This window comes from Buteo buteo, chromosome 20, assembly GCF_964188355.1.
Source record: "Buteo buteo chromosome 20, bButBut1.hap1.1, whole genome shotgun sequence".
NCBI lineage: Eukaryota > Metazoa > Chordata > Aves > Accipitriformes > Accipitridae > Buteo > Buteo buteo.
This window is the reverse complement of record NC_134190.1, coordinates 24946814-24974716: the sequence shown is the minus strand read 5'-3', so window position 1 is coordinate 24974716 and position 27903 is coordinate 24946814. Positions and strand designations below refer to the sequence as shown.

The following is a 27903-nucleotide window of genomic DNA, read 5'->3' as shown; positions in this document are numbered from 1 at the left end:
TAAAGCCTATTTGTATCTCTAAAATGTATAAAGGCAGAGATTAAAATGTAGTCAAAAGACCTTAATCCTTTCAATCAGATCAGAGCTATTCTTTCAGGATAATAAACAAACTCTAACCCTTGTTCTTGGAATCGCGGCGTTTGGGATGTGATGGTAAAACAGAGAGCAGGGACCGGGCTGACTGCTCCCTGCGAGCGCAGCCGTTTCCCGGTGCTGTTAGTGCCGCTCGCGGGGGTGTTGCGGGAGACGGCCGTGCTCCCTCTCTTCAAGCAGTGATTTTATCAGTTGCACAATAGATGGCTAACAGTTTGCTGCTGAATAATTTTCACGCAGAGCTTAGGATGCAACACCTTGCCTCATAAAATTGTGGAAGAGAACACAGTCGGGTTCAAGTGACCAGCAGTGATACCTCGCTGGCATATACATAGGGATTTCTGCGTAAGCTGCGGTGCGTGGGCGGTTCTGAACAGAGATACGTGCACATGTTAAGTAGGGGGGGAGAAACGTTGAATTAACTGCTGGAATTACTTATGATGATTTTTGCTGTAATAGTGTGACATTGAAATCAAGAGAGGAAACACCATCGCTGTAGAGATGATGATAGAAAAATAACGTCTCGCATCTGATTTATCTCTGTGTTTTGTTTTCTGAAATGCCCTTTTCTTTTTCCTTCTTTTTGAAGGCCACTGCAAAGTGTTATGTTGTCTGTGTGCATGTGTCAGCCTGGCAGTGTGAATTTGATGGTGGCTACAATACATCTCCCTTCCTTCCTTCCTTCCTCCCCTCTCTCAGGGAGTGTTACCATAGCATTTCCCTCCCAGGGACTCTCGCGCAGAGCTGCAGATGGGATTCTCGCTATGAACTCCGTGCTGCTCAATCGGATACGCTCTGTACTGTAGAAGGAAAATGGGAAAGAAAGGGTGACTTAGCAACACGGATAAAGCTTTCCTGGTATTTCCAAGAAGCAAAAACCTGATTTGAAACAAAGGCTCGTTTTCATTAAATTGAGGGTGGGATTTTTCTATGAAGAGAAGCAAACCCTGTTTCTCTCCCCCACCACAGTCTGTTTTCTCTTGTCCAGGGAGATTCATTTGGAATAGTGACTTGCCTGATCCTGGGGCTTACGTCTGTTTTTGGTTTTTTTTCCCCCCTCTCCTTTAGCTGTGGACATGGCTTGAAGAGCTACAGAAAGAACTGCTTGATGATGTCTACGCTGAGTCTGTGGAGGCTGTCCAAGACCTGATTAAACGTTTTGGTCAACAACAACAGACCACTCTGCAGGTTACGGTCAATGTCATAAAAGAAGGCGAGGATCTTATACAGCAACTAAGGTAAAACAAATTTTTATTTAAATCTTGTCTGGTGTACATCGGATGTTCTGTGAGGCTCTTTCTGTTTTGAGGGTAGAGATGACGACTACAAGATATGACCTATAAATAAAAGTTGTAAATATTAGGACTACAGTGGTGTTTCAGGCTGTACGGATGGTTTCTGACCCTCTGTTTACAGGAAGCTCAGCTTATAAACACTACCTCCACAAGAAGGAGAGTCTGTTTACATAAGCTACCTTTTTGGTAGGAGCAGTCCTATGTCTTTGTAGTCTGACGTGCAGGGCTCCACAGCGTTTTGAGTTCTGCACAGCTGCCTTTTTATAAAGAGACACTTGATATTGTTTTGCAGACTGATAAGTAACTTTACTGTAGTAAAGACCATCAGTTTGCAGTCCATTTCATTAAGTAATAATCTAAATAAATTTGGGCCCCAGCTGCACTGGTACATGTCCCCTTTGCTGCAGGAACAGATATTATCATATCTGAATTTGCAGGTTTTATACTTCAGTAAAAGATTAAAGGTTTGTTTTGTTTTGTTTTGTTTATATTATCTAATTTTGATTTTTTTCATTGCTAGGAAGGTTCAGTAAAGTAAATAGTTATCATTTGCCACTTCCTTTTCACAATAAAAGGGTTTGTCATGGGTTTCAAATTTTATTCTTCCTATAAACAGAATGTCCTTAAATGTTGAATTAGTGAAAAACTGAAAGTAATCTAATTTCCTAATGCTTTTTCAAGTACTAAAACATAATTTGGATTTTTATTAACAAAGATGTACAGACTTAGCTTTCATGTAATATGGCTTGCATTGACCTTATCTCAAACAGTCTTACATTTTGTCGTCATATATAGCATCCAAATTATATGGGGTTTTTTTCAATAATGCTTTTTTTTCTTTTTTTTTTTCCTCTTCCTCTTTGCTTTGAATAGGGATTCTGCCATTTCTAGTAACAAGACCCCCCACAACAGCTCGATCAACCACATCGAAACAGTCCTGCAGCAGCTGGATGAGGCCCAGTCTCAGATGGAGGAGCTTTTTCAAGAACGCAAGATCAAGCTTGAGCTGTTTCTGCAGCTCCGCATATTTGAAAGAGATGCAATAGATGTGAGTGTCTGCTTTTGGAGTTGCACTGCACTTCTCCTCTCGTGTAGGAACATTTATGCTGAGGTGGTTGTGTCGTTGCATTGGCATGTGGCTCAAACGACTGACAGCCTTAGTTCTTACCTGAACTAAGGCATTTGTTTTGTACGTGAAAGTGTCAGGAGAATGTAGAGCTGAGCTCTTGGATACTAACTAAAGCTCTGATTGGCTCCCGGTGCATCTTTAAGCAAATGTCTTGTAAAATTATAATGTACCACTTGCTTCATCTGTTAAGTTTGGTTTCAATATCAAGCTACCTTCATATAACTAGTATGCTTACAGTTAATATGAATAAGACTTGCAAGATGGTTTAGTACAAACCCTCTGAATTGTTGCTTTGTAGTAACACCCCTCTTCTCTTTCTTTTCCAAATCACCAGTCTTTTTTCAGTTGGCAACTACAAGTGGTGTTCGGAATTCTGTTTTAATCTTTGGGGATGTTGTATGGGCTGTCTGTGTTGTCTTTTTTTTTTTTTTACATAAGATTCTTTTCCACCTCTGAAAACAATGCAAAAGCAGTTGTAGTGCCACACCCCTGCAAAACTTCAAGAAGTTTTGAGACTGTCCAAATTTTGGAGGAGGATTACAGCATATCAGTTGGAAAGTTTCTGGTTTTGTGCAGGGACATGTATACAGATGGACATGAAACTCCGCATGGAGCTTAGGTTAATGGAATTGTATTATAAAGCTTCAGCTGAGTTCATATGACTTTTGTAAAACCACTAGTGCCGTGCACAGCAACTGAAACTAAGTTGGTGCCTCAGAAGGTTCAGGGTTATCCATTGGTAAATGATCCTGTTTGAGTATATGTCAAGACTCTGGAAACTAGGAGTTACAGTGATAATTTTAACCCTTCTTTTGTATGTAGGAAAAGCTGCAGCTGTTGGTTAGGTATGAATGGTGTAAGGGTAAAGAGGCAGTCAGCAGAAGTGATATCTTCTCAGGTTTGGTTTTTTTCTGAAAATCGGGATTAGCTAGCATTGCTGAAGTCTGGTTTAGCTAAGCACATTGTTAGGTGCAGTGCAGAAATCGGCAGACACAGTTCCTTGATCTGTGCCCATAGAGGAAGTGAGAGTGTGCACACTACAGTAATAACAACTCTGGTGTAAAGACTAAGAAGGTTCTCTATTTTGCAATGCACACTAGTCTGCAGGGAGTTTGCTACTTTGATCATATGAGAGTGGCTGTCTTGCATATGCAAGGGAAAGGTTTTGGCAGAATTGTGATTGTAATAATTAGTTGGATGACTGGTATGTGTGGAGGAACATAAAAGGTATCCCCTTCTATAGGACTGTCAGCAATTTTACAGTCTCTACAGAAGTGATCTGCAGTGCTCGATGTCTGTGTGATGTTCTCAGAACACTTTTATTGAGGAAATGGCAGCCATGGGGGGCAAGGCATACTAAGAAAATTAATGGAAGAATTAGGTTAAATGTTTGAGTGAAGTTCACGATTAAGGCCATTGCTCTCTGCTGTAGGTTACGTAAACCAGGATTCTACAACAGCAGAAGGCTGGTTGCAGGAGCCCTGCTTTGCAGATGCGTTCTAGTCCTTCGGGGCAGGATAGCATCTGTAAAGACAGTAGTACTTCTGTGTATGTTGTTTGGTGATGCCCATAGGATTTTTGCATTGGAAAGCTGCAAACCCTAACTTGACAGGTCTTGTTTTTTCTAAAGCTGACACTTGGCATGCTTTACATTTTGGCACATAAAACATAAAGCAAAGTACCAATTACCTTACTGAAAGAGTTGCTGTATTTTGTTTATATGGCTTGGAAACAGAAATCGCGCTTATTTAAGATTGCCAAGGAGCCCTCCAGGGAACAAAATGACCCTGGCTGGAAAGCGTCTTCAGTAAAATGTTGTTTGCTTTGCTGTTTCTGTACCATGTCATCTCCCTGCTTCCTCAGCAAAGCACGCTTCTCTTTTCCCTCTCCCTGAAGGCAGACATCTGTTTGGAAACTTCCAGGAAGAAAATGTAGGGTCTAGTTCCAGGTCAGTTGTTTGAAAGCAGAAGCTCAGCTGAAGTAACATGATAGTGAGGAGGAGCCAGATGCCAGCTAGGAACTTGCAGACCTTGTTTTGACCTCCTTCTTCATCGAGGATTTTGTGTGACTGGTCCAATCAATTAAGACTTGGCTGTAGGGGCAGTTCATTCAGGGGACCATCCTGTGAGGACAGTTTTTCTGGAAGGCGAGTAGTGTTTCTAGCTTGTCTTACTGCTTGCAAAATAACAGAGGCTAAAATAGGACAAAGGGTTCTCTTAGCACTGCAGGATCATACTGTGCAGCTGTGCTTCTGGGGAAAGTAGTGAGATTTGCTGGCAGGGTTAGTCCTCTTCCTCTTGTCCTTACTCTTCCCTTATTATTCGCTGATAAAATACTCCGTTTCTTTCAGTTGCTGTTTTTTATCCTACACCTTCTCAGATTCTCCTGCTCTTCTGAAATTGCTGTAACTCCAGCACTGTCTCTGGTTTGCCCCTTGCTCTTGGCATATAAACTTGACCTTCTCTATCCTCCGTAGGTTTTTAAGTGCCATTGGTCATGAAGTATTTGAAGGACGCTGTTGTGAATGCCTGTATTAACTAAAGGCAAGAAGGAGCAAAATAATGTACGCAGAGAGTCCCTTGCTAGGGTGATTAGTAGCATAAGGAAGATGTGTATGGACCTAGCCAGTGGGAAGGTAACACTGGTGGCAATGTATGCAGCCTAAAATGTTTGTGTCTCATCTGTGTCTGTGCATTTTTGCTTGTCTGTAACCTAAATGCCTTGAGGCCTCTGTCAGGGCTCCACACAAAGCATACCACACGCTTTTCAACTCACAGTTTTATCTCAGCTCTATTTTTGGACCACACTTACAAGATGCTTGTTAAGTCATACAGCTGAAAAGGCAAGGATGCAAAGTGCTGGATCACAGAGACCTAACTCTTCTCCCTTTCCCATTTTCCCTTTTTCTTTCTCCCCAGCACATAATATTTTCCAGGTCCTGGTTAGCACTCAGTTTGGTATAAGGAATGCTAGTTAGACCCATCTGAGAAGAGACCTGTGGTTCTTTATTTCTTTCCCACTCAGTGCAAAAGAATTGGCATCCCTTCTGTGTTATACCCTGCCTTGTTTCCTGTCAGTGTTACCTTTACATTTTGTAAAAACCTAGGAATGTCAGGCAGCTCAGCCTCTGCACTAGGAACTTCTTGAACACGTGCTATGGTAAGTAGTTACCCTGTGTTTATGCTGGGTTGTCCATTTCCTGAGAGTGGTATTAGTTTGTGATTCAGTTACTTTAGATGTCTATTAGTCATTCATCTTTGTTCTGTTTGTTTAATGCTAATTGTCTTGACAAAACTTTACAAAGAAAATAGGAGCCTGCTCACTCTAAAAGTGTTGCTTGTAAAGCAGAACTTCAGGGGAAGCACTGAAGAGTGTGGGCAGAGAGGGCTTAATGCACGTTATTTTTAACTCTGCCCTCCATGCATTTGAGATTTGCACGGTGGGTGCAATGGCTGAAACGGATCACCTTGCGCCACCTAATTACTGCTGAAAAATTGTAAGGATTACTGCCCTTGTTAGAAACCTCGGCTGTGATGTTCACTGACTTCTCTTTTGAATGAGTGTGAGACCATGCTGGCACTATTTACTTGAATCGTGGGCTCCCTGGTCTTTTGAAGGGGACAGGGAATGTCTTGCTCTTATACGGAGTGTTTCAGACTGCTTTAAATAATGTGTGGGTCATGATCTTAACCTTGGGGTTGCATGAAATAACATGGGAAGAAGTTATAATTCTTACTGTTGGTTGTTCTTTGGAGGCAGTATCACTGAAACCTCTTGGCTGAGGTGACACACAGTGTTGACCTCTTAAGACTACCTGTCGTTCATAGTGGGTACAGTGAATCTCAGGATAGTCTAAGAGGACATAGTGACTACAATCTACTTAAACCATTCCATTATTATAAAAATACTGACACTTAGCCACAGCAATGTCCTATTGTGAGCTTACTGTGTTTATTACCTTATTTCCACTCAGTTTGCTAGTAAGAGAGGTAAGGTTTTGGCATCTGTTCTGAAGGGAGATGGACTGGCTTTGCTTTTAAAACAGTGGCATGAATGTGCTATGTTAAATCTTAATCCACTTTTTAATGGTGGTTAGAAAGATGGTGAAAGATGACATTTTGACAGCAGAGTTTCACGACCTTCTTTACTGCTCACATTTCTCAGTTTGACCAAGTCTAACGACAGTTACTTCTTGAGGATAACTTGTGAATCTTGTTAACTTGAACTGGATGAAAATAAGATGGTAAATCTAATTTGTGAGAACTTCCGTAGTGCAGTGGACGGTTTGAAGAAACAAACGTTAGATGACCTCCACTGCTTTCAGTAATGAATGAAACCACGACACAGAGTTTTGAAGATGAGCTGGGACAAGCAGGTCTGAGGTGCGTGAGAGCAGAAAAGGGGGGTAGTTGGAAATAAGTGGTTTCTCAGGCTGAACTCTCGGGAAGACTTGATGTTTCTGAAATATTTCAGGTCAGTTAAAAGGAGATGAAGAGCAGAGGGAGGTAGCAAGACATGTTGGGCATGGACCAAGCAAAAGGGAAATAAAGGGAAGTTGTGAAGGATTTTGTGGGAGGGAAAGCCTGCGTGTGTGTTTAGAGGGGAAACCCTCATAATGCATAAATAGATTGTGCGTGTGATGTTCAGAGCACACGGAAGAGAGATGAAAGAAGCTTTAAGCAGTAGCTAAAAAGCCTTGTCCTGTATATCTTCCTGCATCTCGTCCATCAGTGCTTCTATTTTCAGTGTTACCCCAAAACATGAGTTTCTGCTTGTTTTCACTTTGGTAGACCTGGTGGATCAGGATTAGGGATTCCAAATAGCTCCCTTAATTGTTTGGTATCTCCCATCATGGCATGGTGCAAACTTGAATACTTAATGAATCAAGTAAAATTTTTGCAGAACACCTTTAAAACAGGATGTAACTCACTGATGCCACAATTTTAATAATAATTGCTTGATGTGTCCATTTCTTATGGTGCCATGTGAGCAGAATGGAAACGAGCCTTCAAGAAAGATTGTAGCTGACTACGGGAGCTTTATACGGATGGTTTAACTTTACTTTCTCCTCAATTCTGTTTTTTCTAGAAGGCTTGTTGTCCTGGAATTTCTCTTGTAGTTTAACTGTCTCAGTAACTTCACAGCTCTGATTAAGCACTTGGAAAGCGTAGTAGCATATTCCTTTTGCTGACAACAAATTACTTTGGTTAAATATTTATGCAGTCAGCTCCTTTGTTGCTAATGCCCATTTAGTCAGATCCTCTCTTCGCTGTGTCTTGCTGCATAAATAGGTGTTTTCCTGTTATTTAGAACCATTCACATCAGTTTGTCCTACTCCTGAAATCGTACAACTCTGGAGCTAAGCCATACTTGGTTCTTGATATCTATAATTTTGCTTTCTTAATGAACTGCAGTAGTTTGTGGCATAACTGCTGAAAATTCTGAAAAATAATTTCATTACAGGCTTGAGGGATAAGTGTGTCACAGACTTGTTTGAAGTAACTGATGCATCAAGCCTTTGCCATAAGAACTCAACCCACTTTCATCAGTGAGGATTGTAAGGATTATTCGTTAGACTTCAAAACAGTTTTGTATCCTAATTAAAAGGAATATCTTACATTTCGGACAGGTTTTGCAATATGATTTGGAAAATGCACTTGTGTGGACAGACGAGGAGGGCTTATTGTTGTGATGCATGTGTTAAAAAAAAATCCTTCCTTAGCTACCCTTCTTTGGACATCTTATGACTGAGAGTAAAATCCAGAATTAAAGTATAAACTGAAGTGTAGCTGAATGATTTCAGCAAGCAAATTTAGCTCTGACGTTACAGTAACACTGCAATAAAGTGGTACTTTTTGGTTTTGCACCATTCACTAAGTACCCTGCCTTTTGTAGCAAGTAGTGCTTCTCAGTTGTCTGGCAGAAGTCAAAGGTGCTCACAGAGCCTGATGCTTCCTGCTCACGGAAGGGGAGAGCTGGCTTTTTGGTAAAAGGGCTTGAGACTAACATAATTGAAAGCTAAGCTGTCTCTTGATGTGTGAATTATTACTTGGTGCAGTCTGAAGAATTGAAAAGATGTTTTAGATCATTTTACTTCAAAAGGGGAGATAAAAACATTTTAACGTTTTCACAAGTGAAGTGTTGATGAAGGAGTACCTTAAACAAGGCAAGGCTACTTATAGTATTGCAAGCACTGGTTGAAGGAGAGCTGTAGTGGTTCTCAAAGAGATTCTTCCAGACTGTTTTCTGAAATTTAAAATCCGTGCTAAAACAGCCTGTGTCTGAACCATGTTGAACCTGATCAGTGAAGTCAATCAGCAATGAGCAACTCCAGTTCCTGACCTCCATCGTAAGTGCAATATTGGAAATAAACATATGTTGTGTAACGGGTACTTGAACATTGTCATCCTCCTTTTCCCCCCAGATAATTTCAGACCTCGAGTCTTGGAATGATGAGCTCTCTCAGCAGATGAATGACTTTGACACTGAAGATCTTACCATAGCAGAACAGAGGCTCCAGCATCATGCAGACAAAGCCCTGACCATGAATAACTTGACCTTTGATGTCATCCACCAAGGGCAGGATCTGCTGCAGTATGTCAATGAAGTGCAGGCATCTGGTAAGATGGCTCCTTCGTGCTATTCTGGGTAGTAGCTTTATTAGAATTATCCAGTTGTCTCTCCACGGGATGTGTGAAAATAACAGAGATGCTGGTTAACTGTAAACTGGAGACGTGGACATATTTTTTCTTCCTTTATACTCAAATCATTTGATAGCGTTCATGAGAATATACTATTATGGCACGTAGTTTTTATCTAAGAGTTGGCAATACCTGAAGATGTTTAGGTTTTAAAGAAAGGGATTCCACTCAGGAAGTCAGGAAAATTGGAGTAATTACCAGGGAGTTAATTTTATAGTTAATTGCAGCAATGCAGTCAAGCCAGAATTTTCAGCTTTCAAGTAATAAGTCTTCCTTTTTTATTTCTTATGCCCCTTCACTTGATGTTTTTAACTGTATGCAGTCACCTAGGGTAAATCTCAGGCTTCTTTTTAAAAAACAAAAGTTAATAGTGCATTTTTGAAGAGTGCAAACACCTATGCTCATTTAAGCAAATCCTCCGAGGATTAAGTTGAACTTTGAGAAGGAACTGGAAAAGTAAGTGTAAAACAGTGGAAGTGGGCTGTTTGTCTTCGGAAGACTTGTAAGTCATATATAAATAACTGGTTGATTACAGGTGTTGAGCTGCTTTGTGACAGAGATGTAGACATGGCAACTCGTGTCCAGGATCTGCTGGAGTTCCTCCACGAGAAGCAGCAGGAGCTGGACTTGGCCGCCGAGCAGCACCGCAAGCACTTGGAGCAGTGCGTGCAGCTGCGGCACCTGCAGGCTGAAGTCAAGCAGGTACGTCGGGGCTGTACCCCTGTGGGGGGGTCGGACCCCCAGAGCTATTCCACACCTCTGGGAGAGGTCTCTTCCCATAAACAGATGGGGAAAATTACTTTCTGCTGTATAAAGGCTTGCGTTTGGAGGGGGGAGGACTTTGAATTGAGCACCTAAGAAACTTCATTTTCTGTTAACATTAAGTGCGTATTTTAATTTGCATCAACAGTCCATATATCTACGTGGATACAAGTCCACTATTTGAAGTGTAGAGCAATTTGAGCTAATGTTAAACCCACACTTTTATCATCATCTGTATGGTGATTAATAAAAATGTTCAGCAATAGTCCCTGCACGCTGGCCTGATACGTTTTGGTATATTGTTTGAGACATCTACAAATAACGATAACATAATACCAGCATGATTTACTTTCCGGGAGAAGAAGAATGAAGTTTTGCTTCTCGTGGCATTTAAGTGGCAAGTTTTGAGGTCCTTATCCGAGAAACACCTAAACCTTTGCTGAATTTGAGATGCTGTGGGCAAAACCACTGAAGTAGATGAAAGTTTAAAAAACAAACAAAACACTAGAAAGGTAAGAGTTTTTGATCTTGCTCACACTTGGCAGCATCACAGAAATCTACTACAAGCAGTTGTATTAGTCTGTACTGAAACAGCTCCCACTGTGACTTGTCCTTTTTCTGTTTGTCATGAGCTCTTGAAAAAATTCATCTCCCTCACGAGACTGTGAACAAGAACTCCTGAATTGCAAAGTAATATAAAAGCAGTCCAGCTAGCGTAGGAGAGGTGAACAGGAGGTTTCCAAAGTCTTTCCAGACATCGGTTGGTTACTCTGTAGTAGGAGACCCAAATTTCTGTGTGGTCTTGAATTAAAGGAATGCAAGGAACTAGTAGTGTCTGCTGTCAGTGCAGTCTAGGCGTTAATCAAATACATGACCTTCTAGTTCAAGCCTTTGCATATTCTACTGAACTATCCTGTATCTGTCTTAGCACTTGTTCATCTTCGTACATGCAAATTACAAATGACTCCTTTCACGTGAGTAATGGTTGAGATAAAGTTATTGTGGATCAGGATAGTTGCTGTACTTGGTTGCATGCTGTCTTGAGGATGAAGGAAAAGAGTGCACATTTGCAAAGAAAAAAAAATGTAAAGGAAGAGTGTGAATGCCAGCTGAGGCAATCTCATCCCTTTGCGGTACATCAGTGGGTTAGGATGGGATGAGCTATTAAGATAAAGAAATTGTTAATTCCCACGATACTGAAATCATGTTACAGACAGAATATAGCACTTGGGTAATATTTCAAGACACACTATTAATTAGTTATTTATATTGCATGCTCACACAATAAAGTGAGTACCTAGCTCCACTGGCTTTGTTTGTATGCAAGTTAAATGTGACAAGAAAGACACACGTGTTTAAACCTGTGTTTGCGGAACCAATGTTCTGTATTTTGGCAGATACAAGCAGATGATGAACATCATGGATTGTAGAGGAATATCCATGTTACAGTTAGTATATGGTTTGTAGGTCATTGTGTAAGATCCTTGTAACTTATCCGAACCACTGCTAGCCCTGACTGAAGCCAAAGCTTCAAGTTTAGATTTTTAAGAAAGCACTGGAAAAAATGAGTTCATCTTATAATAAAGCTATAGATAGTATACAGTTCTAGCCAGCCGCCTTTTCTGAATGGACTGGGATTTAGGAGAGAAGATAGGTTCTTTTTTATATTCCTAGAACACATCTCTATCAAGTGGGATTTTATGTTGAATTAACTGCTGTAATAGGCATGAATTTTCAAACTTACATGAATGTGTAGCTGACAGAGTGTTCGTGTATTACAAATTCCTTTTCCAGATTTTCATTGTACAGATTAACCTGCAACACTTCCCCAGCCTGAAGGCCTAAAAATTGAATGGAACTAAAACTGAGTGTTATATTGTCTCATAGGATTTCTTTCAATCCCCTTTGGAATGCTTTGGGGCTAGTTACTCTTAGTTTTGTAATTTCAGCTGCCTTTTCAGGAAGCCACAGCTGATTTATTCTAGTTTTTATTAGGTATCAGGAAGCATGGTTTTCCCCTGTTTCCTCTGCAATGGGAAAAACTTCATAGCTCAGCAGGTCACAGCAGGTGCTTTACCTGAGAGTAAAATGACATGGTAAACCTCCTCTTCAGTCTGTTTTGTTTGTATTTTGTTGCCTGAAGCAGTGAACACACTGTTTTCCAGTTCAATTACTGTGGTTTTCTGCGAGATTTATTGTTGATGAACTGGCTGTAAGCACACTTGTTATGTAGATGGGATACTGTCACCATGGCAAGGATTTTAACAAGATTTCCATTTGAAGAATGGAAACTGATGTTACTGTCATTGTATTTCACATATATATATGTAAAATATAAAAATACATAGCTTGTAGTCATGTGAAAAGGTTAGACTGGAACACTGCAGGAATTTTTCCATAGGGTTCGTCTCTCAGATTACTATAATGGAGACCAGCAAACTGTCTCCTGGCTTAGTTTTTTAGTCAAATAGTTGCAAGCAGTCTCTTCAGTACTAGGTAGTGAAACTTGGAGCTTAGTGAATTCTTAGCAAATAAGCACAGAAAGCAGATAAAAACACCCAGTGTTGCTTCTCCATTAACTACCGTACTAGTTCTGCTTTGTGACCATTGAAGTTCTGTAGATCAAGGCTCAGTACTAGGAGGAAGCAGAAGAGCCAGAAGACAAACAGAGGTTTAAAGAAAACCTGTGAAGAATTTTCTTGTCAACTTTATGTGTAATAGGTGCAGAAAGGGCAAAAATGGATAGAGGGTAGAGGTGCTGTCATGTCCTCCATCTACACTGCAGACTTACTCTTTTCTACAGGCTTGCAGGATTTATATAGAAGAATTCAAAGATACAATATCAGGGGAAAAGAAAAACCAACTTGTTAGCTATTTATTGTGCAGGCAGAAGTGGGAAAAACTGCATTACTAATACAGCAGTATTGCAGTCTAGATAAGCGTAAGACAGAAGGTGAGGTGGTGATGCAAATTTGAGGGAATGAATGTTGTGTCAAGGTGGCTAGACCTCAGTTGCTTCAAGCTGTTAAAGATATGTTAGAGTGTACTTTGGATGTAGACCAGACGTGCCTTTTGTTTTGAAGGATTTGTGTTTTAATAGGTCCTTCTTCTGGTTTCTGCCCGTGTTTTCAGTCTATGACTAGAGTCACATCATCCTGATTCCCTTAATAATAACCTGGCACAGTAACATTAATGGTAATGTCATATGTGGATCACTAGAAGAGACTATTTAGTGTTAAGAGTTAATTGTGCTTTGGTACTTATTAAGTTTCGAGATCTAACTGTGATTTGGTAGTTAATATATTTATTACCAGTGGTTAAAGGTCTAAAATCAATTAGTAGGAAAAGGTTAGAGAAGGTATGCTTAAACTGGTTATTTTCGAATCAACTGGCCCAAAGGAATTCACCCTAGAATACCTAGACAACTGCCTGAAATAATGTCATAGACATTAGTGCTTATCTACCCAAACTTCTGGAGATTGGATGAGGTTCTGGAGGCCTGGAATTCAACATCTGCTTCTCAAAGGTGGGAAAGGATTAGCTAATGGAGGATTATAGGTCAGCTAGTTTAACATAATTCCCAGGAAAAATATTTAAACAAGTAGATTATTAAACCTGAACAGTGACAGGGAGAGGAGAAAAGGCTAACATAGATTTGTTAGGCATAGCTTCCCATTGATAAATCCTGTTTCTTCCTGACAGGTCTTCTGGGTAGAGGTGAAAAAGCAGATGACATAGATCTTCCTTCTATTAAAGCTTTTAAAATAGTTTAGTTCAGTCTATCCTGCCCTAGCTTACTATGAGAATGTCATATGAGACTACATTACCATGAATGATAACTTGCTGGAAAACCATACTCAGTAACAGAAGTTATTAAGAGACTTACTGGATTGGAAAAGAGATTTCAGAATTTTTAAAAAAATCTGTAGAAGTCTGTATTTGGATAATGGTTCGTGTTTTCAGTCAGAAAATCTACATGTTAGAGTAGAGGTTACGCTTTTAAATATGAAGATAAAGGCAAAAGAAGCTGGGAAAGGGATTTGAGTTCATCAGAAGACACTGGATTACAGTTCAGAATTATCTTGAGGTATGGGAGAATTGCACTGCAAGTAGGATGTGAATTTTATTAGTGACAAATACAGAGCATGATGTACTGGCAGGAATAATCAGCTGAACAAATACAGCACGGGGTAATTACTGGCTGGGCAGCAGTTCCATAGAAAAGTTGTATAGACGACAGTGAATAACGTGAATTATGTCCAGCTTTACTCAGTATTTGAAAAATTTTGACTGAAGTCATGGTTGTCAACTGGAGAGAGCTCGTAAAAGAGCAGTGAGAAAAATAAGGCAGCTAACTTCACATGGGAGAGATTGAAGAGGCTGTGGTCAGCAAGAGAAGAGGAATCGAGAGGAGGGAGTTGGGTAATGTTCATGATGGAGAGAGGAGAGGGAAAAACAGAGCTAATGTCTCCCCGTTGTGGGCAGGAGAAATTAAATGAGCCGAAATTAAAGCAAGAGAGATTTGAGTGTTAGACGTCAGAAAGACGACTTAGGGTGATAAAAATACCTGGTGAAAGTGTGGGATTGGAGTCTTGAGTAAGGAACAAGGCACAGATCTTTTGGGAGGGGTCTTAAGGTTGCATGTTCCTGCTGTTGGTAAGGGATGCAGTAGGTGGCCCTGTGTCAAAGAAGGCACATCCTGAAAACCAAAAATCTTTAAGCAATTAGAAGACACTCAATGGTCAGATTTTTCTCAACGTTAATATTCAAAATTATTTGCTTATTTTTTACTAAGCTGCATGTCCTCAGTTTACATCACTGACACTGGCTCTTAGGCAAATATTGCTTGTAACTTGTTCCTGTTTTCCAGGTGACAGAAATGGTATTCAGAAACACAACCATGTTCAGAGTATAAACTGAAACCACAAGCATATAGTAGGTGACTGAAAGATATGAGTTGTCACCTAAGTGAATTTACAGTGAATGTCATTCGCTGTGTTTACTGAATATATAATTCACTGTACATATATAATTAATAAATTAATTAGTCATCAATTCCAGTACTACGTGTGACCCTAAATGGTTTTGTCCCTAGCCATGGTGCTTTTCTTTCTGATTGGCAGTGGAATTGCATATTTCATGGTCTTCTCTTTTGTTACAGGTTTTGGGCTGGATCCGAAATGGAGAGTCCATGTTAAATGCTGGGCTTATCACTGCTAGCTCTTTGCAGGAGGCAGAACAGTTACAGAGGGAGCATGAGCAGTTTCAACATGCAATAGAGGTAAAAGCACCATTTCAGTGACCATAGCCAAGAAGTCCTGTATGACAGTTCACGAGTCTCTGTAAATAGCACTTCTGGGTTCACGCTACAATGTTTTGAGTTTAGGAAAAGTTGGTGAAATCATCTTATGGCAAAGAGATTAAAACACTTACTGGGAAGGTGGGTTTTTTGTTCTTGTTCATTTTGGAGTTGCAATTCGAGATGAACACACGTGCTCAGTACCTTTTTGCATCTTTGTAAAGTAATAGCGGCTCACCGCAATTTTACTGAAAATGGGTTTCCCTTTTTTAGAATACAATGTATAATGCTAATCGTTAAAGTTAAGAATAAATGGAACAGCAAACATCAGGTTTGTGTATTCTGATATGGTCCTTTAACACTTCCATTTTTGTCTGACAGTAAGTTTCACTGAAATTCGTGTTGGCGGTGTGTCCATCCTCCTGCCATGACTTCAAACTAAACTTATTGGATTGGTCATATCTCTGCAAAAAATAGGCAGAGATCTTAAGATTGACTGAAATGCAGTATTATTAATTTATATGCACTATCAAGGGACTTACAGTGATATTGATTATATATAGCATATGTTTTTTAAGCACTTTCGTTGACAGAATAACCAATGTTATGATTATTTGGGAAAACTATTTTCAGAAGTACTCTGTCTTGCAGTAACTCTTTGATGTTTATTTCATGTTCATTTGCTGTTCAGTGGAGTTTTATGCTTCCCCTCTTTTTTTTTTTCTTTTCTTTTTACAGTTTACACTATATGTACCCTCATTTTGAGAGCTTTGGTAACTCTTAAGTATAAAAATCATGAGACCTCTAGGTGTTCATCAATTCAAGAATAAACAACTAGGAAGCTTAAATTCTGTGTTTTCTGGGTCATTCTGTACTCGGATATAATAATGCTTATGATTATAGTTAGGGGTTCCAGATTTTAGGCAAGTACATGTTTACACAGAGAACTACAGTTAAAAATTTGCTTACAATGAATGGAGAGTTGTCTTTTGTATTGGCCTGCATGCCTGCACCTTCATTTGCTCACCACTGATGTGCAAAAGACTGCAGTAAAGCTGTGAGGATAGTAATAACAATCAAGCCAAAATGAGATACATTCTTTCCATCTTCTTTTGCCTCACTATGAAGGGAAAGAAAATCAACCTGAAATTCATAATTATAACAAAGTGTACTGCAACATAGATATGCCATGTGTGCCTTAATGCTAGACAGTGGCTATTGCTTACAAACTGCTAGTCATTGTTGATTTGATGGTAAATCTCTACAGGATTTATTTCCTTTGTATTTGCATAGTGAAGTCATGCAGTGACTAATATTAGACAGTTATTTTTATCTGATGGGCGTTTGTGCATGTGTGTAGAAGTGTCACTGATACGGTGGAAATATGAGCCTTTGAGGTCTTCAAGAAAATGAACTGAAGTTCTCCACTGAACTCCTGAATTTTCACCTTTTGTCAGAAAACACATCAAAGTGCCCTGCAGGTTCAGCAGAAGGCAGAGGCAATGCTGCAGGCTAATCACTATGATATGGATATGATCCGGGAGTGTGCAGAGAAGGTTGCTTCCCACTGGCAACAACTGATGCTGAAGATGGAGGACCGTCTCAAGCTTGTGAATGCCTCTGTTGCCTTCTATAAAACTTCTGAACAGGTAAAGAAGTGCTACGTGATCTGTGTCTGCCGTGGTTAATTCTTCAGTGTGGTATTAAACAGCATTACCTAAAATAATGGTTGACTAGGTTTGGTTATATTTACTAATTTGATAACAACTGCAGTTATACAAAAAAATGCAAAGGGCAAATCCTCTTACCAGCTGCTTTAGAAAGAGAAACCATGTGTTGCAGCCTTTCAGTCTATAAACAGGTCTTATAAGACAAAGACTTTTTACCAAGGCCTGTAGTGACAAGACAAGGGGCGATGGTTGTACACTGAAAGGAGGTAGATTTAGGTTGGGTGTAAGGAAGAAATTTTTTACGATGAGGGTGGTAGGACACTGGAAGAGGTCGCCCAGAGAAGTTGTGGACGCCCCATTCATGGAAATACTCAAAGTCAGGCTGGATGAGGCTTTTACCAACCTGATCTAGTGAGAGATGTTCCTGGCCATGGTGGTGGTTTGGACTATAGATGATCTTTAAAGGTCCCTTCCAACCTAAACCATGCTATATGATAAAGGAATAATAGACAAATTGTACTAACTGCTAAGAGATTACAGTCTAATTGGTGTGGCTACACTTGCTTCAATTAACAAACTTCAAAGAAAGTTCATTACCAAAGTGCAGTGATTATTGGCGAAGACTGAAATTTTCATCTGCCTCTTCTATCACTCGCCCCTTTAATATTCCTCAGATTCTTATTTTTCGTTGAGAAAAGTCTTGGAAAACATTTCCAAGATGAAATACACTGTGCTTAGTTGGATTTCTGTTTGTTTCAAGAGGTTTTGCTTAAACCATAAAAAAGTTACACAGAGGTTTTAATAGAAGAACTTCAGATGGCTAATTCTGTTTTTTGTGTGGGAGTCAGAGAAAAATCAGCTTCATCCTACTTGTCCACAGAACAGTTAGGGGGAAGGTTGGCAGGGTTGCTGCTTCTGCCATCATATCTTGAACCCATCCTGAACTATGCAGTCACAGAGGCAGAGAAAGATGAGCAACTTTAGGGATAGCCTTCTGAGCAAGTCCACGTGAGCAGGCCAGTGCTTTCAAACCTACAGCCAAAGTTTGTTGCCTTCTCTTAAGTCCCAATCAAAACATGTCTTCTGAGGTATATGGTAAGGTATATGTAAGGGGTAGACTGGTTTTCTGGGTTTTTTGGCTTGAATTTTGAATATTTGTCTTACTGAATTACATTCGAGTTGGATTCCTTTTTCTTGATAGGTGTGCAGTGTGCTGGAAAGCCTGGAGCAAGAATACAAGCGAGAAGAAGACTGGTGTGGGGGAGCAGACAAACTGGGTCCCAACTCTGAAACAGATCACGTTACTCCCATGATAAGCAAACACCTGGAACAGAAGGAGGCGTTCCTAAAGGTAAGGTTTGCCATTTTTTTGTGGTCTTCTGTGTCTTGGAAAGCATGCAGTCAAATGCTCAGTCTTACAGTGCTAAAATGTATGTGGAAAGCAGCAATGCCCATTCAAGAGCTACAGGTATGTCCCAAACTGCAAAGATGTGTGAAGTGGCATATTAACTGCTTGTGACAGTGATTAGGAGAATACTGCCAAGCGCATAAAATTGTAGCCAGTTTTATAAATATATTTCCTGTTGAACTTCAATAGATGTCAGGTCTCCCACTGTGACTGAAGAGGAATTGGAAATCACTGCTTTGAGCAACTGTCATTCTAAAGAATGCTTAAAGGCTGCTGCTTTGGAAGAGAAGTGACAGTCACATGGTGCTATTGCTGCCTGTGCATCAGAGCAGCTTTCAGCTGGTGGGGAGGGACACCTTCCACCAGACCAGGTTGCTCAAAGCCCCGTCCAGCCTGGCCTTGAGCACTGCCAGGGATGGGGCAGCCACAGCCTCTCTGGGCAACCTGGGCCAGTGCCTCACCACCCTCACAGGGAAAAACTTCGTCCTTACACCTAATCTAAATTTACCCTCTTTCAGTTTAAAACTGTTACCCCTCGTCCTATCACTACACTCCCTGTTAAAGAGTCCCTCCCCAGCCTCCCTGTAGGCCCCCTTTAGGTACTGGAAGGCTGCTACACGGTCTCTCTGGAGCCTTCTCTTCTCCAGGATGAACAGCCCCAACTCTCTCAGCCTGTCTTCATAGGAGAGCTGCTCCAGCCCTCTGTTCATCTTGGTGGGCCTCCTCTGGACCCGCTCCAACAGGTCCATGTCCTTCTTATGTTGGCGGCCCCAGAGCAGAGCACAGTACTGCAGGTGGGATCTTATGAGAGCGGAGCAGAGGGGCAGAATCCCCTCCCTTGACCTGCTGGTCACGCTTCTTTTGATGCAGCCCAGGATAGGGTTGGCTTTCTGGGCTGTGAGCACACACTGCTGGGTCGTGTTGAGCTTCTCATCAACCGAAACCCTCAAGTCCTCCTCCGCAGGGCTGCTCTCAATCCACTCATCGCCCAGCCTGTATTTGTGCTCGGGATTGCCCTGACCCCTGTGCAGGACCTTGCACTTGGCCTTGTTGAACTTAACAAGGTTTGCACAGGCCCACCTCTCAAGCCAGCTTTCTTGAGCCCCTCTTCCCTCCAGGGTTATATCCCTTGGTACTTTGCCAAGCAGATCCCTGAAGAGGCCAAAGTCTGCTCTCTTGAAGTCCCGGGTAGTGAGCTTGCTGTGCCCCCTCCTCACTGCTCTAAGGATCTTGAACTCCACCATTTCACGGTCACTGCAGCCAAGGCTGCCCTTGAGCTTCATGTTCCCCACCAGCCCCTCCTTATTGATGAGAACAAGGTCCAGCATAGCACCTCTCCTCGTTGGCTCCTTTATCACTTGGAGAAGGAAGTTGTCATCAACGCATTCCAGGAACCTCCTGGATTGCTGATGCCCCACTGTGTTGTCCCTCCAACAGACACTGGGGTGGTTGTAGTCCCCCATGAGGACCAGGGCTTGTGAATGTGAGGCTGCTCCTGTCTGTCTATAGAGAGAGGGCCTCATTTGCTCGGTCTTCCTGCTCGGGTGGCCCGTAGCAGACCCCCACCATAATGTCACCTGTCCCTGCCCTCCCTTTCATCCTGACCCAGAAGCTCTTGGTTGGCTCCTCATCCATCCCCAGGCGGACCTCCGTGCAGTCCAGCTGGTCACTGACATAGAGGGTGACACCCCCTCCTTGTCTCCCCTCCCTGTCCTTCCTAAAGAGCCTATATCCTTCCATTCCAACGTTCCAGTCATAGGAGCCATCCCACCATGTCTCCGTGATGCCAATAACATCATAGCCCTGCAGGCATGCGCACGCCTCTAACTCTTGTTTATTCCCCATGCGACTTGCGTTTGCATAGAGGCATTTAAGTTGGGTTGCTGATGAAGGTGACTTACTGGCCAGAGTGGCTGGAATTCCTTTGTGCTGCTCTTCAGGTGCTCTCCTGCTGACCTGTGATCTCTCTACAGGCTCTGGGCATCTATTACTGGCACTGGCATCAAAAACATATTAGCATAGCTCTAAGTATACTGTCAAATAGATCTTTCTGCAGCTGGCACGTGAGTTACCAATCTTTGCTTTAAAACAATATGAGAAATGACTTTGTTACTGGACCACCCCATGCTGCCTTTACCTAACCTTTTACAGTAGCCTTTCATGTTCTGCTTATTAAAAATAAGGCAGCCAGCCCATATATAGTACTTGGTGTACATTAAGATGAAGGTGGCAGCTGAGCTGAGTGTTGGCAATACAGTGGCGAGGACTGAAAGCTCTCAAGGCCTTGTCTTAATATTTTAAGGGCGTGTCTTAATATTTTAGCACTTTTGGTTTCACTTCAGTGGAGTGTTTACTTTTTGTTTAAAGGACTGGTGGATGTTTTGGAATATCTGGGTGAGTATGTAAGCACGTGCACTGTTTACGCAATAACTAACTTCAAGTGGCACATGGCACATACACAAAACAAACTTCTCTGAGCTCTGAGTCATACTGAATGCTCTAGAGCAGGTAATTACTTTTCAGGATCTTCAGATAAAAAGGGATAGCATTTTGTTTGGGTTTTTTGGTTTTTTGCATTTGTTTTTTTTTCCCCTGACGGATAAGTAAGGATTAACCGCTGTTTGTTAGGGAAACTATTTCAATGGTTGGGTTGGCTTACTATAGAAGGATTTAACAAGTAATGCTTTCTAAAATTGAAGAGGGTGGGAAGGGCACAAACGGGGTTGAGGAAGGTCCTTCATCTCTTTCTGGATGTATATTTGTGTCTTCAAATAAAGTAATACTGCTGACTCTCTAGGCTTGCACACTGGCTCGGAGGAATGCTGATGTCTTCCTGAAATACCTGCACAGGAACAGCGTAAACATGCCAGGGATGGTGACACACATCAAAGCACCTGAACAACAAGTCAAAAGTAAGGGGTTTCTTGTTCTTTTTTTCTCTAAAGAATGTGATCATCATGTGCTATGGTGTGTGTGGTGGTGGGGGAGTGAAGCCTGCCCAAGTGGAAAGGGTTCTGTCAGGCTTAACAGGAAATAATTTAAGTTGCTCGCCCACTTTGAAGGAGCTGCAAGTCATTAAATTCTCTTATACCCACATGAAGTTGCTTTGAATTTATTTATCTCCTGCTTACACCTAATCTTCTTTCAATTTGAGACTCAGATGTGCTGCTTTTGTTGAGAAAATAAGATAGTAAACTTCCGCATGATAATGTCTGGTCTGAAGCCAAATGAGAGCTGATCACTGTAAGCTTACTCAGTGTGTTAGCATGGTGCATTCTGTGAGTTCCTTGGGAGTGCCAGCATGATACAAGATAATCCTTTGAATGATGCCCTTGGGCCCTTCATATAGTTGAATCGGTATTAAGGAACTTCATGAAGTATAGGATAACTGACATCATGTTTAAGTTAGATGTGTAGATAGGTAGTCGCTGAGGTGAGGCAGGAAAGAACTATTACATGGGGCTTGGCTTTTGCTAGGATTAATTCAGTGTAGTGCAGCTTTAAAGTGTAACATGCGCTGTGGGGAATGGAGTAGAGCGAGAAATCTGTAGGGCTTTCAGGGACAAAAGTACAGCAATTAATCGGGTATGCATAACTGATGGGTGAGGTAGGCAGAAAAGAGATCAGAGATTAAAAAATAAATATTGCATTTTACTAATTTATTTGCCAGTCATATTGCGCTCAACGTGTTGTGAAGCTATGACTGAACGCTTGGGCCATGTTACAGACTCAATACCGGAGAAGTCTGATTGTCTAATTAATTGCTGTTTGCAGCTACCCAAAGGGGAGTTATGCAGAGGATGGAGCCAAACTCAGAGCAACACGGCAATAAGGCCAGAGGAAAAAGTTGCAGCAAGGAAAATGAATGGATATAAGCAGAAAGCGTTACAGCAAGAGCAAGAAAGCACTGAGTAGAGCAGGTAGCCCAGAGAGGTAGTAGGATTTCTGCCCTTGGGAATTTTTAAAACTCCGTTGAACAAGCCCCTGAAAAACTTTGGAGTTAGTCCTGCGTTGAGGAGGAGATTGGAACAGATGGCCTCCAGAGGTCACTTCCACTCTAAATTACTTGATGGCTCTATTAGAAAAGAACATGCTCACTGCTTCACTTTACTACAAGGGGAAAACAGTTTCTGTTAAACTTACCCATGTATCTGACAGTACTTAGATTGAAAGTCTCCCTGTGTTGAATTTTTTCTGTTGGAAAGATAATAGGGTATTGGTCATACTTTTCACTCTGAGGAAATATTTGGATTGTGGCAGTTGAAACTGAGCATGTAGAGCTAAGACAAAAGATTGTTTTTCCTCTGTCCCCAAGGCATTAATGTTTATAGAGCTGTACAAGACAAAATCTCAACACAAATGCTGACAGTATCAATAACTGAAGTGGTGCTGACATTTGTCACTTAACTCTTCTCTCAGTAGTAGACACAGAGAACAAAGCAGAAGCAAGCAGGAAGTTGTAGCTACTGCACTTACTGAGTGTAAGAGAAAAAAATGTTAGGGTTATTAGACAAGACTTTTTCAAAATTCAGTTTTGAAATCTGTGTAGAAACAGTCCTTCTGAGAAAGGTAAATGTGTTCAGATGAGGGAAGAGTAGAAAAGTCTCTGCTAATATCCTTAATAATTATATGTCAGAACCATAGTGCTATGCATGTTCTGTTTACATTTAAGATCCTGGATGAATGATACATGTTTAAAAAGCAGCAAAAAAAGCAACAAAAATCCCCAACCAGGAAAAAAATAAGCTATGTGCTCTAACGCTTTTTCCCCTATAAGCCATGTAATATATGCTTCTGAGGATTAAACATGAGTCAAGATGAAACCAGCAAGGACTCCTTCCTTTTAGGTCTCAGTGGTATGGTGGTAGCTGACCAAATGATTTCAAAGTTCACTCTGATCTTCCTGTTCAAATACGCATGTAGGGGAAAAAAAATAATCTCATTTCTAAATAGATAGAGAAAAAGAATAATAGGGTGTTTATTTTAGTTTGGTGAAATAGAGGTTACATGTGTTTTGCTGGACCATGACACGCTCATACTCAGGTGTATGCTTGAAAAAGTGTCAGACTGTGATCAGTATATAGTATATAAATGAACGCTTTAAAAACTTGAGTAACCCTTGAGTTTCTGCAGAACTACTGAATGTTTTTCAAAAACCTCATTCAGTGGCATACTTGATCCTTATTCCCAGCTGCAGATTATGGTATCTAGAAAAGCAGTGTCTTAATCTAGGCAAAGTTTAACTAAGCACATGCTTCATGGGAAACAGGAATCACAGTGGTACTGAACTCTGAGAGGTGTCCTTCTGTCCCTTCATGCCAGTGTAAATCATTTCCTTGACCTGCAGTTAAGAGTATCCAAATACTGTATCAGACACAGTGCCAAAGCTGAATTTCAGGAAGGAATTGTGGCCTAAAGCTGTGCTGTGGCAGGTGGATTCCAGTAGGTGATGATAGCTGTAAGCTCAGAAACTGAGCATCTTCATCTTTGCTTCTGCTGCTAATTTTGCGTGCTTCTTCGTTACCTTTGTCTCTGCTGTACAGGCTGTGACTGAACACAGTGCGGGAACTTGTCTAGTGGTGCTTATATCTTTGGATAGGTTGATAGAGAATGCAGGATGCACAGAGACAGCTGAAAGCTCTCCGAGCCTGGAGAATAAGCTGAAAGTTTAGGAAACAATCCTAACAAATGTTGGAATCAAAGGAAAATAACAACAGGGTCTGTAGCTCAGAAGGCTTGCGATAGAGCTGTTTATCCAAACCTAGTATTAAATATTGATGTTCTATAACTTCGAGTATTTTCTAGAATGTTGTTTCTCTTCCTAGTCAGTCCAAGAAATTAATGGCAGTAACATTAACGGTGCCCAGCCAAATATCTCTCACTGGCTTGCCATCTGTATCATGTCCTGACAGAACAAATGCCGTTCCAATTAGCTGAATTCACCTTGCTTGCTCTTTGTCAGAACTACCCCTCTTGCGTCGCTATCAAGAGGTCTCGTTTTATATGGTGCGTCCAGTTGAATGTATTGCATTGTGTAACGGTAACTGTGTCCCACCTCCCGCCCTGAAATCTGGCGTAGATTCTGAGCAAGCTTTCTGGAGGTGGCATAAGGCAGAAATAAAACGGAGAAAGCAGGTGAGGCTCGGAGCAGATCAGCTCATGGCTTGGCTAAGGGACGAGTCAGTTGAGGCATATTTGAGGGTAGCCTGCCTGGTGGGAAGAAAACCTTGGCTACAGCGACCAGATTCCAACCAAAAACAAGTCCTGGGTGATCTCAACGCTCTGTGGCAAGTGGGAATACGGCGCTTCCGAGCAGGAGGCTGTTGGCAGCGATGCAGACAGGTTTCCTGATCCTCAGGGTGGTTGTAATGGGTCCCAGATCACTGATAGAGAGAGATGCTCTCTTTTCCCCTCAGGCTCCCTTTATTTGAGCTTCTCTGTCAAACTGGTTCTCGGAGATGTAAATTTTTGGGATGTAAGGCATGGTGGACGTGGACAGTGGGACAGGGGAATGCAGAGGAATGCCTTAAGAGGCTTAGCGCCTGATAGCCTCCACTTATAATTACAGAAAATAGCCAGCGGTGGGTATAAGTAGAAAAGTGGGTAAAGTGAGCTTCACAAAAAACTGCTAGGATTTCTTTGTTTGGAGAAAAAAACCCCAATAAACATTAAAGAAGCAGAGTTCAGATAAAATCTTCTGCATGTTGTAAGCAGAAGGTCTTTGCTATCCAGGAAGAATTTATAAGCCAGACATGTGGAATTGAAGGTTAGTGGTGGAATTTGGATGCGACTTCTCAGTGGCAGGCAGTTTCTGATACTCAGGAATGGAATAACAAATTGTGGAATTAATTATTTGATTACCTGGAAATTCTCTCAAAGCTCAATGAACACTCGTATTTGAACAAGTCTACTTATTCAATTATACTGCTGTTGGTTTTGATTATTTATTTTTTTTGCAGGGGAATTACAAACTTAGTAATTGTGTATTTTTTTTATTACTTGGGTTTCTGTACATTTAATATCTGCTTATGTTGCATTTGTTCTTGTAGTGACCTAAGTTTGTTTATTTGTCCATATGTATTAAATTATTAAAATATTTTATAGGAGACTGGTATATTCAGAAAAGTTACTTTTGTTGTGATTAATATGAGATTTTAAGCATGTTGTGATTACTTGTGCATGCTCATTTTTTCTGAGGAAACCCCATCAAGAACCATATTTATCAGGCTACATTTTCAATTCTCTTATAAGCAGTGGCAGTCCCCCTATGAAAAATATTTGACGGAAAAAAGGTGTCAGTAGTAAGTTTTAACTGCATCTCTAGTTTCTTTAGCCAACATTTCTGTAAATAATAATGAAAAAAGAACATTGTGTTTCATAAATATCAGGGAAAAGAGCAAAACAAAGCATAACAGAAAGAGTAAGTGTATTGTAAATTCTACAATACAAAGCAGTTTATTCTGCTGATTTTAACGTGATATTTCAAAATTGGTTGTCATAACCTCTGCTGAAACTACTTTGATTTCTTCAGATATCTTGAATGAACTCTTCCAGAGGGAGAACCGTGTGCTGCATTATTGGACCATGCGTAAAAGACGTCTTGATCAATGCCAACAGTATGTGGTGTTTGAAAGAAGTGCCAAACAGGTGAGGTTTTTATATAAAAATCCTCTTCACTGTGATTGAGGCTTGACATACACTGTCTTGTCCCACAATAACAGATTTGCCATCAACTTCAGTATTTCACATGGCTGAGAGATCAATGATTAAAATAGAAAGTAAGTGAAATAACTTGCTTTCCCTTTAATACAGAACAACTTAATCCATAGAGGCAGGGTGTCTGTAGTGCTGTAACTTAAAGGTAGTGTTTTGCTTCTGCCAGCTTGATCTGTACTGGCGAATCTCATTTCTGCAAGCTTGTGTTTGACAAATTGTTACGCTTGTTAACTTTTACTCACACGCCTAATTTGACTGGGGAAATAATCGGCAGCAACATTTTTCTCAGATGGGGGGGGAACATCTAATTAAGTTGATTGGCAGTTCTAGAAAAATGACAAGTTGGATAACTCATTAAACAATAATAACTGAATGGCTTTGGGTTTGCAATTCTGCGTGTACTTCGTTTTGTGGTTTCTTGCATGGTAGATCCACCTCTTTGTATTTTGTTGAATTTATCAGTCTGGAAAGAACTATTAAGTAACTACCACACACAAAAAAAATCCCCCTCGCTAATCAAAACACAAGCCATAAAAATAAGTAAGGGGTTCCAAGGCAGAATTAGTAACTGGAATGATCTGCATTGGTTTTTTCCTACTTTTTTTTTTTTTTTTTTAATGGATATAGGACAAAGAAAGGAAGCTATCTGTTCCTGTTCTACAGAGAATGACACAACACCCATAGTGTGAAATATAGTTAGATCTACTTTAAAGGCCTCAAAAAAGTAATTTTTTATTTCTTTCTGACAGCCAGTGTAGACAGAGGCTTAAATACTAGTGGTCTGTTTTGGTCTCTTGAAAGATTTCTACAGTCTGTCTTTCATGCTTTCACAAAGAATGTAATGCAATATAAATCTTGGGGTGAAGTTAAAGATTAATACCTCTTTAAAACACCACCACCACCCCTTCCCTGCCCCCCTCCCCCCCACTTTTGAATAACCTTAACTCCAACCTCTGCCAAGCACATGACCTGCTTGCTTTTGTATAGAGATTACTGACTAACAGTCAAACACTGGAGATAAAGAACTGTCAGCATTTTCATTGTAAATCCCATTTTTCAGCAATCACCAGTTCAGTCATCAAAAAGCAAACCAAACCATATATGGACTCCACACTGATTAGCCAAAAAATGCAAATGTTGCTGTCTTCAGTTAGATTTTTGTTTAGAAAATGGAAGGACCCATGCTTTGTGCTTTCAGAACTTGGTGCCCTGCGATGGGAGCAGATACCATAGTAGTTTGCGAGGGCAATGGTAGACTCTTAAATCGTTCCAGAGTTAAGGGCTCACCTAATCGTTAAATTGATTTCTCCAGTTCTTGTACGGTGATATGTGTCTCCAACGTACAATCCTGATCCTCACGTGAAATGACAGCTGATCTAAACTGTAGGAATTAACACGGAGATGAACTTTCTATCATATTGTGGCTCTAGAGAGCTGCCAAAAAGTTACGAAAGGGCAACATTTGGGAAGGGAGAGGTTTTTTTGTTTATCATTCATTCCAGCATTGTGTAATAAACCCACCAAAAAAAGGTGGATGTTAAAAATGAGAAGTATCAAAATAAATGTTGTTTGTAATGTCAGTGATAGCCATGCTTCTTGTCCATATCAGTCTTCATTTACAAAGATTGACATTAGAATGACATGGGGTATCATACAGGTGGTTGGTTGAAATGTCCTTTTTCTTGACAGTAGTCCAAGAGTTGTTGTGTTTTTTCCATCAGTGACACTTGAAAAGTACACCCCCATCTCATCAGGCTTGCATCTGCACTTGTATGTCACTAGGTAAATGGCATCCTAGCCTTCACATTCAGTGTTGAATTTTGACGGCTT

General features: G+C 40.8%; 1 protein-coding gene across 4 annotated transcripts in view; it reads left to right on the top strand.

Annotated features, from left to right (window-relative positions):
• TRIO (trio Rho guanine nucleotide exchange factor) overlaps positions 1 to 27903 on the top strand; it is a 256719-nt gene that overhangs the window by 130530 nt on the left and 98286 nt on the right. For all 4 annotated transcript variants that reach the window (XM_075052205.1, XM_075052204.1, XM_075052206.1 and 1 more), the window contains exons 12-20: positions 1162 to 1331; positions 2262 to 2436; positions 8942 to 9137; positions 9754 to 9920; positions 15142 to 15261; positions 16737 to 16928; positions 18151 to 18300; positions 21155 to 21269; positions 25889 to 26004. In XM_075052205.1, coding sequence (XP_074908306.1) covers positions 1162 to 1331; positions 2262 to 2436; positions 8942 to 9137; positions 9754 to 9920; positions 15142 to 15261; positions 16737 to 16928; positions 18151 to 18300; positions 21155 to 21269; positions 25889 to 26004 — 1401 coding nt within the window. The remainder of the gene's footprint in view (positions 1 to 1161; positions 1332 to 2261; positions 2437 to 8941; positions 9138 to 9753; positions 9921 to 15141; positions 15262 to 16736; positions 16929 to 18150; positions 18301 to 21154; positions 21270 to 25888; positions 26005 to 27903) is intronic.